Here is a 16,697-nt window from a genome sequence, read left to right on the forward strand (position 1 = left end):
TATAATTTCATATAAAAAAAAAAAAACAAATAATTAAAATAATAAATTTTTAAAAAATGCATACTGGTTTTTGAATTTTCTAAACGTGTATTTTTTATTTTTATTTTATAAACATTTCATTTTATTATTCAAAAATTTAAAAAATTGTTCGCTAACTTTTCTGTGATTTTGGGCCTAGGGTTTTAATTTTTATTTATTTAGTAACTTTTAAAATACTAGGTTATGTATTCTTTATTCATCATCAATATACATGTATATAAGTCCATATGTATGTGTATGTGTAGGTGTATACCTGTTTTATTTGACATACATATATATATTTTCGAGCTACGTCAAAATTATAATGTGGCTATCTTTTTACTCACATCATCACTAGAATGTGTCAGTAATATAAATTATAAAATAATATTCGTACTACCCAGGTACCGCTTCTCCAAAGATTTATTTTGAAAGAAAAAAAAAATAATCCATTATAAAAAAGATAAATAATTAATAATTTATTACAAATTTAAATATTTATAATTTTTAAATAAAAAAAATAAAATAAAGACATTAACGCCCTTTGGATTTAACAATGTAATTAAATTATCATTGTTTAAATTTTAAAAACTAGTGACAGTGATTATCGATAATAAATATATGATGAAGAATAAGAATAAAAAATGATAATTTTATCAATGCATAGTGACAGAAGCATTAATAACCTCATCTTAAAATTATCATCTTCATCAGTAGCAGCAGCAGTAAATCAAGAACTTTCAGTAAAAATTAATCAGTAATTCTGGATGCCTTAATTTTAAGGCTAAATGTTATTTAAGTCGATTGGGTTTTCTAATGACAATGCGAAATAATTCTAAAACAAGAGAAATGTTTATAGTAAGAGCACTAGAAAAGATTCTCGCTGATAAAGATGTCAAACGATCACATTTATCACAATTACGAAAATCATGCGAATCTGCATTGGGTAAAATAATAAATAACAATTATTTTTTGTATTTATAAATTAATTGTCTTGTTTTGCTTAACAGCTGTTTGTTTAAAACAAACAATATTTATTAGTTATTGTATTTTTGTTCGACAGATGATTTACGGAATGAAATTAAAGAGGTACCAAATGTTCAAGGAGAAGAGACTGTTTCGAATGCGTTGCCTCAACCGAGAAATGATTCAAATGTAATATCTGCTGAGAAATACTTTCTTCCATTTGAGTTAGCATGTCAAAGTAAATCCCCGCGTATTGTAGTTACGGCATTGGATTGCCTACAAAAGCTCATAGCTTATGGACATTTGACTGGTAATGTGCCAGACTCAACGGATCCAAACAAATTATTGATTGTGCGAATTGTCGAAACAATATGCAGTTGTTTTATGGGTCCGCAAACTGATGAGGGTGTACAGTTGCAAATAATAAAGGCATTGTTGACTGTAATGACAAGTCAACATGTTGAAGTACACGAAGGAACTGTTTTACTCACTATACGTACTGTTTATAATGTTTATTTGGCATCACGTAATTTAGTTAATCAAACTACTGCACGTGCTACGCTTACACAAATGATAAATGTTATTTTTGCACGTATGGAAACACAAGCAGTAAGTTTATTTTTTTCTTTTTAAGAACTTGAACTTTTGAACTTGTTAATAACTTAAAAGAATTTATTTTCAATTTAAAGGATTAATTTTCAACACTATTATTATTATTTTATTTATTTAATTGAGGTATTAAATTTCTTATGATTAAAAATAGGAAGAGGAAGCCATAAGAACAAGTGAAACACCTCAACAATCAGAAGCACTCATCACACCTAAAGTTGAAGCTGAATGTGAGACATCATCAATAGTCGATACTACTACTACTTCTATATCTAATGATACAGCTTCATCGTTTGAAGCACATCAAATTGTTGGTGAGATTTTGGATGATATTGTTAATAATGTTGTGCCAGAAGACAACAGTATTAAGACAACAACAACTGAAGAGCAACCAAGCATTGATCATATACCTACTGATGACAATACGGATGAAACAGCAAATGAAAATGACAATATGGTCACAGCTAAATTTACGCATGTACTTCAAAAAGATGCCTTTCTTGTTTTTCGTGCTCTTTGTAAATTATCTATGAAACCATTACCTGATGGTACACCTGATCCCAAGTAAGTATTTACAGCATAATAAATTTATCAATAAATATCAAATACATGTTTATTTTTAGATCGCATGAATTGAGATCTAAAATACTATCGCTACAATTACTTTTGGGAATTTTGCAAAACGCTGGTCCAGTTTTACGATCGAATGAAATGTTTGTTATTGCAATAAAGCAATATTTATGTGTAGCATTATCAAAAAATGGTGTTTCATCAGTACCTGAAGTATTTGAATTATCACTGGCTTTATTTCTTGCTCTATTGGCGCGATTTAAAGTCCATTTGAAAATGCAAATTGAAGTGTTCTTTAAAGAAATATTTATGAATATACTTGAGACTTCAAGCAGCTCATTTGAGCATAAGTGGATGGTGATTCATGCATTGACAAGAATTTGCGGTGATGCTCAGAGTGTTGTTGATATATACGTAAATTATGATTGTGATCTTGCGGCTGCTAATTTATTTGAAAGGTAAAATAATAATAACAAGCAATTTACAGTCACTATGTGACAGCTCGAGTATTACTGCCAAATTTATAAAATATGATTTGAATTTAACTATTTATTAAAATCTACACTCTAAAGTTAATTCTAGAATCTTTTGTTTATTTCTATTATCATTTAAATTTAATGAGACAAATCTCATCATTAACTCGCAAACTTATTGATTTCGATGATTGTATAATCATGGGATTCTTAAAAAAAAATCCACACACGGTCAAATTTTTTTTTATTAGTCGTCTAATATATTTTTTTTTCACTGATACCCAATTAAATCTGTTTAATTTTTATTATCATAGAAGACATGGCATAGACTAAATTTTTCTTATTTTCTCTTAACTATATATATAACAGTTATATATATTCAGTGATATTCAGTGACAGAGTAATTAAAATATTTATTTATTTAAAGAAAATAAATACGATCGTCTTTTTTCCCGCGTAATTTAAATGTAATTCGAATGATATAGATAAATTTATTTATCTCGATATTCGATGATAAAAAAGAGTTTGAACCATGAAAAGGCACAAATCCTAGTCAAGACCTTTCTAACGATACCAAATTTAATAACATTAACTTATTCTATCAAATAGATATGGCTGGAACAAAATTTTCCTTATTCTCTTAATAATATTGATAACTCGTAATTTATTTATTTTCAAATTTATTACTTGAGAGTTCATTATTCAATTTAATAAAATTTAATTTTTAGACTGGTAAATGATTTATCAAAAATAGCACAAGGTCGTCAAGCATTAGAGCTTGGAGCTTCTCCTAATCAAGAAAAATCAATGCGTATACGCGGCCTAGAGTGTTTAGTATCAATTTTAAAGTGTATGGTTGAATGGAGTAGAGATCTTTATGTTAATCCTGGGGTACCTGTTGATCAACAATTGCTGACAGAACCACCAGATCCACCATTAGGTCAACCATCTTTACCACGTTATGGCAGCGCTGGAAGTTTGTCTTCAGCTAATTCTAGTCTTATTGGTATAAAAGAAATGCCAGATTCGCCAGAACAGTTTGAAGTTCAGAAGCAACAAAAAGAAGTATGGGAAGCTGGTATTGAAATGTTTAATAGAAAACCCAGCAAAGGAATTCAATATCTCCAGGAACAACATTTATTGGGTACCGCACCTGATGACGTTGCGAGATTTCTTCATAATGATGAACGATTAGATAAAACAGCAATCGGTGATTTTCTTGGTGATCATAATCATAATCAAGTTATGTATAATTATATCGATCAAATGGATTTTGCTAACAGAGATTTAGTCACTGCATTGAGATATTTTCTTGAGGGCTTCCGATTGCCCGGCGAAGCTCAAAAAATTGATCGTCTTATGGAAAAATTTGCTAGTCGATATTGCGAGTGCAATCCAAAGTAATTTTTTTATTCAAATCTTTATTAATTTAATTGCTTATTTATTTATTTATTTATTTTTTTATTTTCAATAGCAATGGTCTGTTTACAAGTGCTGATACAGCTTACGTATTAGGATTTTCAATAATTATGCTAACAACGGATTTACATTCACCGCAAGTTAAAAATAAAATGACAAAAGAGCAGTATATCAAATTAAATCGACGGATTAGTGATAATGAAGATTTACCTGAAGAATATTTATCTAAAATTTATGATGAAATTGCTGGTAATGAAATAAAAATGAAGTCACATCCAAATAGACCAGGCAAGCAAGGTAAAAAAAATAAAAATTAGTATCCAAAAACATTTAAATTTAAAATTTATTTTTGAAAAATTACTAGTTATATCAAGTGAAAAGAAACGTCGGCTGCTGTGGAATATGGAGATGGAATTGATATCAACGGCAGCAAAAAATTTAATGGACTCTGTTAGTCATGTCCAAGCGCCATTTACAACCGCAAAACACCTGGAACACGTTCGGCCAATGTTTAAAATGGCCTGGACACCTTTTCTCGCAGCCTTTTCTGTCGGACTTCAGGATTGCGATGATCCAGAAATAGCATCACTATGTTTAGATGGTATACGATGTGCTATTCGTATAGCTTGTATTTTTCATATGACGGTAATTAATATTTACTATTAAGTAGGGGTGTGCGAATTTTTTAAAACTTTCAAGAGAATGGGTGTTTATTACATCTGATTGGTGTTAGGTAGTTTTAAATATGCTTTCGAAAGTTTCATTTTCTTGAGTACTTTTTGATATAGTTTTGAAATAAAACAATTAAAAAATTTCACACTAGTTTATCATAAGTTTTTTTCTGGAAATTTTTAATTTTTTCGATTCTAAAATTAATGTGGGATATAATGAAAACAATAAAATAAACAAAATCATGAACCAAAAATCATAAACTTTCAAATAATTCGGAAATTCACAAATTATTCGCACACCTCTATTATTAAGTAGTTAATTTATTAAATAATTACAACAATAATAATTATTGTTAACAGTTGGAACGCGATGCTTACGTTCAAGCACTAGCGAGGTTCACACTTCTTACCGCAAATTCTCCAATAACTGAAATGAAAGCCAAGAATATTGATACAATAAAGACATTAATTACGATTGCTCATACAGACGGCAACTATTTAGGCAGCTCGTGGCTGGACGTTGTAAAATGTATTTCACAGCTAGAACTTGCTCAATTAATAGGCACGGGAATACGACCGCAGTTGTTGGGTCCACCATCAAAACCATATTTTCCATTACCACTAAATAATTTTACAAATTTAACCCACAATAACTCACATCAATCAAATAGTCTTAATTTAAGTTCACTTGATCCGAGTGTCAAAGAATCAATTGGCGAAACAAGCTCACAAAGTGTTGTTGTTGCTGTTGATAGAATTTTCACTGGATCGATACGACTTGACGGTGATGCTATTGTAGAATTTGTAAAAGCTCTGTGTCAAGTATCACTTGAAGAACTTTCTCACCCATCACAGCCACGAATGTTTTCATTAACTAAAATTGTTGAAATTTCTTATTACAATATGGGCCGTATTAGATTGCAGTGGTCAAGAATATGGCAAGTTGTTGGTGATCATTTTGATCGTGTTGGTTGTAGTCCACGACAAAATATATCATTTTTTGCTGTTGATTCATTACGACAATTGGCAACAAAGTTTATTGAAAAGGGCGAATTTGCTAATTTTAGATTTCAAAAAGAATTTTTACGACCGTTTGAACATATTATGAAAAAAAATCGATCACCAGTTATTCGTGACATGGTTGTAAGATGTGTAGCTCAAATAGTTAATTCACAAGCACCAAATATACGGTCAGGTTGGAAAAATATATTTAGTGTATTTCATCATGCAGCTAGTGATCGTGATGAATCAGTTGTTGATTTGGCATTTACTATGACCGGGAAAATAATAAATGATTTATATGCTAAGGATTTTAGTATTATGGTAGACTCATTTCAAGATGCCGTTAAGTGCCTAAGTGAATTTGCTTGCAATGCATCCTTTCCGGATACGAGTATGGAAGCTATAAGACTGATACGCACTAGCGCCTCGTATATCGATGCCAATCCTCAGATGTTCGCCGAGGGTATGATGGATGACAGTGGAATGGTGTCTGAGGAAGATCGATCATGGGTATGTTTAGGAATTATTTTATTTAATTCCATCGGTCCTGGAACATTTGACACGTAGACAAAGTTATATTAATGATAATAATTCATATGAATTAATCATGACATTCAACAAGAACAACATTAATTTATATCATATAATTAAAGGCATTCTCAGACAGTATCCCGCACTTTTAAAAAGTATCAATGACTAAACTGTCATGACTGTATTAAAATTAAATTGATTAATTAGAAAAAAAATTAAAACTTTAATTGAAAAGAGAACAACGTAGAAGTAATTTCGTTGAGATATAGAATTTTTAAAAAATTACTTACAGTTGATATCAATTAGGAGTTGAAGGAAATTATTAAATAAATTTTAGCCTAAAAAATTTGAAAATTCAAAGTAAAAAATAGATACGAAGATTTTACTGAAATTTATTTGCCAAATTTTGATTAACTTCCAATTGATATTAACTGTACCATACCCAAGTAGCACTGAGTCAACTTTAAGATGTCTTTTAAAAGGATGACAAATTTTTTTTTGTCTCAAAGTCACCTTTTTTAGTAAAAATACGACATGCAAATGTTGGTTCCGGAGCCAAAGACGAGTTGTGTTGTTTTTCCTGTCTTATTTCAATTAAAACGTCATTTAGAAGACTTATTTTACCGGTATTTGTAATTTACTTTTTGTCGTCACTTGTGTTAAGTCTTTTAAGTAGATATTTGTTCGGTGACCTAGTCGCGGTACCTATTCTATATATCATATTTAGTTGAATGTAATAACTAATAAACTACAATTATTAACAGGTGAGAGGCTGGTTTCCATTGTTATTCGAATTATCTTGTGTTGTCAGTAGATGTAAACTTGATGTACGAACACGTGCATTAACTGTACTATTTGACGTCGTTAAGACACACGGTGCTTCATTTAAACCTCACTGGTGGAAAGATTTATTTCAAGTCCTATTTCGTATTTTTGATAATATGAAACTTCCAGAACAACATACAGAGGTAAATAATATTTTATCATATCACCTGCATTGAAACCGAGTTTAAATATCTGTTTTTCTAATCGCGACAGCCAATTTCATATCAATGCGATTTAGCATTATAATTTAATTTATAACTATTAATTAATATCAATAATTGATATATTTCAGAAAGCTGAATGGATGACCACAACCTGCAATCACGCGCTCTATGCAATCGTCGACGTATTTTCTCAATTCTACGATATTTTAGGTCCACTTCTTCTCGGTCAACTTTATTCCCAATTACTATGGTGTGTTCAGCAGGATAATGAACAGTTGGCTCGCTCTGGTACCAATTGCCTTGAAAATCTCGTGATAAGCAATGGTATTAAATTCGATGAAGAAACATGGACTAAAACAACTCGTTGTATTCTCGACACTTTTGAAAGTACTTTACCGTCAGTACTACTGACGTGGAAACCCCCGTCAACAAATAAAGAGTCTGATATGGATGTTATCACCGGAGACAATGATAATCATGTGGGAATTTTGAAGCGTAGTCCAAGTACACAAAGTCTTAATAATAACACCAACAATAATAATAATAATAACAACAATGACTTACCGCGGTCGCGATTGTTTTCATCATTGCTTATAAAGTGTGTAGTTCAATTGGAATTAATTCAGACTATTGACAATATTATATTTTACCCCGCAACATCACGTAAAGAGGATCAAGAAAATTTAGCTCTAGCACAAGCCGATATGTTGAATGGACGATCAAGTGATTCGGGTATCGATGGCTCAGGTAGTGAACAAAAAGAAGAACAAGGAATGTATTGTTTATTAACAACTATACATCTTTTACAACTGGTTGATTGTCTTTTGAGATCACACAGATTCGCTAAAAGCTTTAATGTTAATAATGAACAACGCAATATTCTTTGGAAAGCTGGTTTTCGCGGTACTGTTAAACCAAATTTACTGAAACAAGAGACACAATCACTTGCATGCGCACTCCGTATACTTTTTAAAATGTATAATGACGAAACACATCGTACTAATTGGTCAACAGTCGAGTCTCATTTAGTTGAAATATCACGTGAAGCTTTAGAATATTTTTTAGTTTTACCAAATGAAGCTCATCGTGATGCGTGGACTCCTATTTTATTACTGCTACTTAATAGAATTCTTAAAATGTGTGATAATCGTTTTGCCGTACATGCAGCAAATTGTTATCCATTATTATGTGAAGTAATGTGTTTTGATCTTAAACCTGAACCACGATCTGTCTTGCGTAGATTTTTTTTACGAATTGGTCCGGTATTCAGGATTACACAGTTGTAACGATAATTTAACTATTTTTATTTGTATGTTATTAAATCAAATATTAGAAATTGGTTATTGTTTAGTAAAAAAAGACAACCGATAAATTATTATCATAATTTTATAATATTATATTATTATTACAATAATTTATTTTTTAATTTGTATTATGCGACGAAATTCTCTCACACACATATAAATATGTAATGTTATATACATCTTATAAATATATTATATAATTAAATATAAATATAATTAGTCAAATAATGAGGAAAAATGCATTGAATTATTGGCTACGATTGAAATTGGGGCGTGCATGATTTTTAGTCTTTTTATTTTTGATGCAAGTAAATTTTTTTTGTTATACGTAGAAGATAAATATTATTATTAATATTATATACAACTATTTTATTATTATTATTTTATGTAGTAAGTGTACATTGAATATGAATATTGAATATTTGACAACAGAGTCGGTCTGATTTTAATAAAAAAAATAAAAAATAATATTGGTGATTTTAAATTTAAAATTTACAACAACCTGGAAATCATCCAATGATTCCAGTCAAAAGCACTAAGAACAATAGTCAACGTACCCTGGTACGTATCCAACAATACCCTGCATAGAGACCTCTATATGACGACCGTCAAGGAAGAAGTTCAGTGTTAAGACACCAGACACCGTAAAATTGGCTTAACATACGAATAAATTAGCAACTTAACTACTGGACCGTAGCTTAAAAGTTAAGTGATTAAAAATATTCAAACCAATAGATCTCGTTTCTGTCAAAACTGAAAAAAACATCACTGGATGGTCAATAAAAACCTACGACATCTAAATTAATTAATATCCTGGGATAGATTGTAAGTTTTCAGTAAATAAAAAAAATTAAAATGTAAAACTAGGTAATGAGCCACACCATTCTTGTACAAATACTAAGACGTCATTGAGTGGTGATTCAGAGGGAGCTTGTCGTGCAGCATTCATCAGTTTATTCCAATCATCGCGATCAACAACGCGATTACTTCCTTCAAACCTGACAACAGAAGCACGAATTGGATATCCAGTTAAAGCACAAGGTTGTAGTGGAGCTGAACCATTTGCAGGACAGGTGAGAGACCCGATGTAGACTCCTCGCTGATCAACTGGCAGACCCTGTTCAATTTTCTGATCCATTGACACAGCCAGCACCCACTCGCGCACATCTTCTCGCTCTTCTTGCGCCAGACTGAGTGTCCCAGGAAGGGGAACTTCTAGTGGGAAGTCAGTGATTCGAAGATCATCAACATCTAAAATACTTCCATCACCTTCTTCTATGCATTCTTCGAGATCTAAAAAATGATTTAGGAAGACAAAAGCCTCGCTGTGTGATCCAGATTTACGTAATTCAACTCCTGCTTCGTAGTAACAACGATCAGCAAGTAAAACGTCTGTGTATCTCAGAAGAGAGACTGATGTCTTGGTAACAAGATTAGCAAGATTTGGAAACAACTGGCAGGCGCATTTTACAGCTGAGTAATGAGTAGCTTGAAGTAATCTTCCAAATTTTTCTTCACTTGCTGACGAACCTTCTATTTGTTTTGTAAGGCCCAGTAAAAAAGTACGCAGCTGTGATAAACGTGTGTATCGTGATTCGGGAGATCCTTCATACAAATTTAAAATCATTTCAGCTAAACGATAATAAAGATTATGGTACTGGGCAATAGGAGGTGCTCCGTATTGTGAATATAATTGCAAAGCAGGTTCTGGTGTTCCAGATTTAAGTAATTGAGCAGCACGTTGTGCTAAGTATTTATGCAAGACTTCAGTATTTAATGTGCTGGCTATTTCAAATACTTGGATCCATTGTCCTTTACGAGCAAGGTTTTCCAAAGATTTATCAGCATCACGTTCTCCTCGTCCACTTTGATCGCTATCAGTCATAGTAATAGCACTGTCTCGTGCACTCTCGCGATACTTGTCATCTAAATAAGATTCTAAGTCTGGTGCAAGTTCGTGAACAATCCGTCGAGCTCTCATCCAATCTCCAATTGACACTAGTGCATTAATAGCTTCCTTCATTTTGTCTGCTTGAAGATAAACCTGAGCTGCTAATGCGTGTTCACCTGTAACAACTAACTTAGAACCCAGCTCCCCGCCAACTTGAAGAGCCGTTTCAGGATCTGCTTGGTTTAATAAAATATCTGCTGCTTGGATTAGTGCTGGACGTGATGCATCGATTATTAAAATATCTAACGCAGTACGAACTTCTCCGGTTTCTAGCCAACGTCGTGCTTCATCTAAACTACTTGTTCCATCTATTCCGGAACTTTTGTGTGTTAATTCACGACGAAAAGCTGCCTCATGACTTGGAAGATACTCACGGCAAACTCGCATCGCTTCTGACCACATTCCTGCTGACTGAAAATTTATTTAAAAACTTTAATATCTAAATCAAAAAAATACGTAGGGAAGACTGGGGCATGATGGCCCACGTAAACGAGTATTTCTTGTGAATTTTGATTACCGGTTACCAATCATCCTCATATTTTTAAAAAATTTAATGTTATTTTACAATCATTTTGATAAAAAAAAAAAAATTCTTTTCGGGGTAAAACGGCCTACCTAAAAATCATTTTAAAAAATTTTTTATTTTATTATTTTTTTTTATACAAAACAAAATAATTTTCTAGTTGTCTTATTTTTTTTTTTGAAAAATTTTAGGAATGGGCCGTTATGCACCAGTTCGTATCACTATGAAAAAATATATCAATCATATGAAGAAAACGATAAAAACAATGATTTTTTTTTGTAAATTTTAGGGGTGGAGCATCGTGCCTCGTCTTCCAAATATAACTTTAATTAATTAACTATTAAAAAATAACAAACCTTGTAATGATCAATAATTATTTCAGGCTTGTGAGCTCGCAGTAAGAGTGACTCAGCAAACGCATAATCTTTATTATCAACAGCTTCAGCAGCTCTGGCAACCAGAACCTGCGCCACGGCTTCTTGACTTACTGACTGAGCAACTTCTTCCGCAGCATCCCAGTCTCTCGTATGAATATACATTTGTACAGCTTCAGTAGCTTTTCCAGCTCTGATAAATTCTTTTTCTGCTTCAGCAAATTTTCCTTCATCCTCCAGTGCCATAGCATACTTGTAATGGACTTCTTGCTGCTGTTCTGGAGTTCCGTATCTCACAGCCTCCAGTGCCCAGTCAAATAGATTAGCGTCGCAGGCCATCAGTAGACACGGATCAAAATAATTAAGTCGGATCAAAAGTCGAGCACCCAATTCCGGTGCTAGAGTACGGGCCCACATTAGCGCCACTTGCTGAGCTGCAGTATCACCAGACGCCTGCTTAGCAACTCTTAAAGCATCTTCCCATAAATTAGCTGCCTTGTAAGCAGTCACTGCTCCTCTCCAGTCTTCAGCTCCAATGAAATGTTCTTCAGCTTCACGTGCTTTACCAGCTGCTGCCAATTCGTGTGCTAAATATGCATGAGTAGTTTTCAATAAATCCGGACGATATTCAGCAACCAGCCGAATCATGTCATGCCGATGACCAGCACGACGGTACATCGCAATAGCTGCGTCGTACTCACCAATAGCAACAAACAATGCTTCAGCATAACGAAAGTTACCGGATTCTTGTAATTTTTCAGCATGTTCTGTTAAAACTTTAACGGCTTCAGTAGACTCCATGTGTTCCATCGCAACCTCGTAAGCTCGTGACCAGTTATTTGTTTTTATATGAATTTCAATAGCACGTTTTGGATCTTTAGCGCGTAAAAATAAATTCTCAGCTAAATTAGTATCACCATTTGATGCACAATATTCACCAAGCTTATGACATTTTTCTTGGATTGCTGGATCCTCGCTGTCAATTACCTGAACTATTTGAAGAGCTTTACGCCACTGACGTGCATTTATCGCTGAATTCAAAGCCGATGCTATTTCACCGGCTTCAATAAAATGATTTATAGCTGCGTCATGATGCCCAGCTGTTGCCAAATTATGACCCCAATCTTTTTCAATACTTACAACAGAATTTGGCTCAACAGATCTTGCCAAATCTAGAGCTCGTGCAAAAATTCCAGCTTCTTGGTAACACTTGATAGCACCAGAAGTGTCATTTGTTTTTTCTAAAATTTCTCCAGCTAGTTCCATCAAGTCTGATGACTTAAGTGCTTTGACAACCTCATCAGTGATTTTAGAGTCTTCTAATAGAGATTCATTTGACAAAAGAAGTCGTCCAGCACGACCTGCACGTCCAGCATCCAAAAAAAGTTTGACAGCACGACGTGGATCATCGGATTCAATTATCACAGCTGCTCGAGCTGCCTGCCCACTGTTAAGCAGCCAAGCTAAATGTTTGTCCTTAAGATTTTTTAATCCAGGCCAGTCTCGATTCTCAGCTAAATCCAAGGCTTCCTCCCAGTGCCAATATTTCTGATACATTTCCAATGCTTTGTCTAATTCATTTTGTTCAAGATAAATCGCTTCTGCTGTTTTCAATTCTCCATTTAAAATAGCCAATTTAGCCCAACATTCAGGACTTGTCAGAGGATCATTACCCGTTTCTTGATGATACTCTTCACCAATCCTCACAATATCTTTTAAAAAACTCGAGTAGGCCACGTCTCCTAGTGCTGCGTAACATCTAGCAGCTATTAAAAATTTTCTCTCAGTCATAGCATTGCGCGCAACGTTTTCCCACATGGCTTCAGCTTCCGGTCTATCGCCCAAGTCCTCAAGAAATAAAATAACTCGACCAAAATCATTATCATGCAAAGCTGTGCCAAATTCAATCAACCCTTCGTCTAATGGATAATTCACACGAGAACCAGCTTCTTCAACAATAACTGCTGTCTTTCCATCATCACGGTCAATATCTACTGCATCACCTCGTATAGAAATAAGTGTCGATGCTTCCGGTGCGTCAACATTGTACCAAACTGCAAGTTTGTCACCAGTCTGAGCAACAGCTACATCACTTCCAGGCACCCATGAAGCAAAACCCGTTCCAGTCAACAGTAATATCCTGCTGCCTTTGTCATCGCACAACCACAGTCGAGCTTTTTTGTCACGTGACAATAATCTGTGACCTGTTTCACTCAACTCCAGCCAATCTACACGTGCGTCATGAGCAATAATACTTATTGTTGCTCCGTTTATTAAATCAACGATTCGTACTGTCCGAGAATCCAGTAAATAAGCAAGACGTTTATTTTCTGGCATACCTAGAACCTGTCGTTCATTTATGCGCACGCTTACAACATGTGGATTAACAGCTTCAGTTCTTACTGATCCAAGTATTTCATTTTTTCCATACTCGACAATTGTCAGTTCTCCGGAGGAAAATATTAAACAGACACCAGGATATTCGAAAAAAAATTTTTCACTATTTGATTTATCTTCCCAGGGTATTTCACTCAGTAAATTCAACGTAATATCACTGATAAGTAAAGTTGAACTGGTGCGAGCTATTATATGATTGTCCCTACGGCCTAGAATTCTTACATCTTCAATCTCACTTCCTGTGTAAGATTTAATACTGACTGGACGGTTTGAACCACTTAAGGATCGTACGACAACTTGACTAGGACCTACGTAAGCAACTTCGTGACTTCCTCTTACCATGGCACGTTTCAAAACAGTTTCAAATTGTTCAATGACACCGCAAAGACCTCCAATTATTAAACGCGAACCATCTCGTCTCCATGCTAAGGCCGTCACTGTATAGAAATTTGGCAGTACACGAGTATTTGTTTCTTCCCAAACAGCACGACGTGGACTCCAATCAATTATTCTAATTCGATTCCATGATCCAATAGCTACACTTTGTCCACTTGGACTGCAGCATGCTACTGTTATCTCTTTGTCCGTATTGTCGCGCGAGTAATCGAAAGTTTTAATTACTTTACCGTGAGAGTCGTAGAATATAAATTTTTTGTCACTACCTCCGGCACAAATATGATCATTTGGCCAAGCTAAAGCATACGCAGGTACTCCGTGAGTTAAGATTCTACCTGAGGGTTCAGTGACACCATCACTTTTTAAATTATATCGTATAATACTTCCATCGGCATGGCTTGATAAAAATCCTGATTTTTTTTCACTGAAATAAATATTTGTCATTTTTAAATATGTTTATGATTTAATTAAAATTTATAGATAATTATTATTTTTTATTACTTTGATGCTAAAGCTATTGTCATTGCATCTGCAGTATAAAGTGTTTGTGTTTTATGAGCTTTTAAAATAGCCACACGAACTTTTCCATCACTCAAACCGACAATTATTGGACCCTCTGTTGGCCAGATCATACATGTTACTGATGAGCTCTGCCCAAATTTGTTACAAATAACTTTTTTTTCACCCCTAAAAAAATATTATTTCTTAAATTAATTACTTTTTTAATTGAAATTTATTTAATTATGGCTAAGTGGGGTAAAATAGGCTTCTGAATTGGGTTTCCCCTGATTAAGAAATATAATTTGAAATTTCTACATTATTTTATATTGTGTCATATCATAACATTATAATTTGAAATAGTTCAAAATAATTTAAAATTCTTAACTTCGAATTATTTATGAGATCTACTATTACATAACACGTTTGCTTTTTTACAAGCACATCTTTTAGTTGTACATTGCATGTCCGAAGCTCTATACGAGCATTTAAAGTATCCCTGTCCACCGTTACAGTTTTTAAAAGCTTCCCTCAAAGATAACAGATTATTCATGCCGATTTCATCCCGTAAAAGAAGCTGTGATCATGCTAGCTTACCATGTATTAATAAATAAAATTTAATTTGCTTTTTTATTTAATCTGCATTCACATCTATCGGTCCTAGACATTACACAGTCAGCAATACCACCATCAGGCATTTCGCGAACTGTCAAAATAATTTAGACATTTCATGTAATTCTGTAACGTTACACGATCTGTATAAAGCCCTGTTGCATTTCATGTGCCTACAAATTTTAGTCACTTCGTGTAACAAAATAACTGTTTCACGATCTGTCTGCAGTTCATGAAATCTCTAATTTCACGATGTATCTACGACATATACATCCCCGCTCGGCATGAATGTCAAAAAGATCTCTTTTGACATCAGAAAGATACCATCATTTTTTAAATAACTTTATGATACCAAGATGATTTTCTGACATTCATGCCGAGCGGGTCTCTAGACAATTTTCTTCAAATTCATATTACGAAAGTTGGAACAAAAAAAAAATTAAATTCCGTAACTGTTTTTTTAATTTATCAGGGAATTTTCCCACATCATTTTGATTCTTTTAACTACTGGATCATATTGATAAATACTTTTTTAGTGATTAAAATTAAGTAAAAACAATTAAATATTTTTAGGGAAATCCATGTAGCTTAATATTTTTTTTAATTTTTATATTTGCCTCTCTGAGTTCCTGTAATCTTACTTAGTACTTACCAATCTTCACCAATTTTGTATACATAAACAATATTATCTGTTTGTCCAACAGCAATTTTAGTTGAATCCGGAGAAAATGCTATTGCTTTTACAACATAACTTTTTTTTCCATACTAAAAATGAAATATATATGTATTATATTAATTATATCACTAATTTAAAATTGATATATAATAATTAATAAATAAAAATAAATAAACCTTAGAATCTACAGGTTTTGTAGAGAAACGATCCTTCTTAACTCCTGTCTCATCAAAAAGATAAATAGATCTATCTGCCAAAGCAACTGCTAATTTTAAATTATTTGGCGACCAAGCAATACTGACAGCACGATTTTCACTCTCATTACCAGCCAATACACATCCTAAATATTTTAAAATCATAATTAAAATAACTAACTCATCAACAAAGAAACAAATATCATTATATATTCTACAGAATTTATTTATTTTTATCACATATATATTTTTGTTTACAAATTTGTTACCATGGAAACTAAATTCTTAATTTAAAATTTAAAAAGTTAGCTCACGTGACAGTTACCATTTTCTCAATTTATATATTTATAAATAATAATCGATTGATTTATTATAGATTAATAAAAATTGATTATTTAAATATTTTTTTAATGGATGTGAATGTAGCAGATAATTGAAAATTTGAATAAATAAAAAAAATGTAAGTAAAATTAAATTAAAAAATATGTATTTAGATTATTGAAAAATCAGTTTGCGCATTTTTT

The 16,697-nt window shown here is 32.8% G+C and overlaps 2 protein-coding genes across 2 annotated transcripts; one reads left to right on the forward strand and one right to left on the reverse strand.

Moving 5' to 3' along the window:
• The first annotated feature begins 302 nt into the window (after positions 1 to 302).
• Positions 303 to 8,931, forward strand: LOC103580667 (brefeldin A-inhibited guanine nucleotide-exchange protein 1). Its single transcript, XM_008562501.2, has 10 exons — positions 303 to 964; positions 1,082 to 1,593; positions 1,748 to 2,157; positions 2,217 to 2,621; positions 3,365 to 4,036; positions 4,111 to 4,352; positions 4,420 to 4,700; positions 5,087 to 6,238; positions 7,024 to 7,227; positions 7,377 to 8,931. The coding sequence occupies exons 1-10, from the start codon at positions 835 to 837 to the stop codon at positions 8,532 to 8,534; spliced, it is 5,166 nt and encodes a 1,721-aa protein (XP_008560723.1). The 5' UTR covers positions 303 to 834; the 3' UTR covers positions 8,535 to 8,931.
• Positions 8,932 to 9,104: 173 nt separating this feature from the next.
• Positions 9,105 to 16,338, reverse strand: LOC103580668 (intraflagellar transport protein 172 homolog). Its single transcript, XM_008562502.2, has 5 exons — positions 16,156 to 16,338; positions 15,956 to 16,068; positions 14,695 to 14,880; positions 11,383 to 14,617; positions 9,105 to 10,914 (listed from the first exon to the last, which is right to left on the reverse strand). The coding sequence occupies exons 1-5, from the start codon at positions 16,336 to 16,338 to the stop codon at positions 9,403 to 9,405; spliced, it is 5,229 nt and encodes a 1,742-aa protein (XP_008560724.1). The 3' UTR covers positions 9,105 to 9,402.
• Between the last annotated feature and the right edge of the window lie 359 nt (positions 16,339 to 16,697).

The sequence above is a fragment of the Microplitis demolitor genome, chromosome 3 (genome assembly GCF_026212275.2).
Source record: "Microplitis demolitor isolate Queensland-Clemson2020A chromosome 3, iyMicDemo2.1a, whole genome shotgun sequence".
NCBI classification, from domain to species: domain Eukaryota; kingdom Metazoa; phylum Arthropoda; class Insecta; order Hymenoptera; family Braconidae; genus Microplitis; species Microplitis demolitor.

Bases quoted from the DNA above. Each gene is read 5' to 3' on its own strand.
- LOC103580667 (XM_008562501.2), top strand. From the start codon at position 835: ATGACAATGCGAAATAATTCTAAAACAAGAGAAATGTTTATAGTAAGA. The intron at 2,158-2,216 runs GTAAGTATTTAC...GTTTATTTTTAG, and splicing joins GATGGTACACCTGATCCCAA to ATCGCATGAATTGAGATCTA. The intron at 7,228-7,376 runs GTAAATAATATT...GATATATTTCAG, and splicing joins TTCCAGAACAACATACAGAG to AAAGCTGAATGGATGACCAC.
- LOC103580668 (XM_008562502.2), bottom strand. From the start codon at position 16,338: ATGATTTTAAAATATTTAGGATGTGTATTGGCTGGTAATGAGAGTGAA. The intron at 16,069-16,155 runs GTTTATTTATTT...TTTCATTTTTAG, and splicing joins CAAAACCTGTAGATTCTAAG to TATGGAAAAAAAAGTTATGT. The intron at 10,915-11,382 runs GTTTGTTATTTT...ATAAATTTTCAG, and splicing joins TAATTATTGATCATTACAAG to TCAGCAGGAATGTGGTCAGA.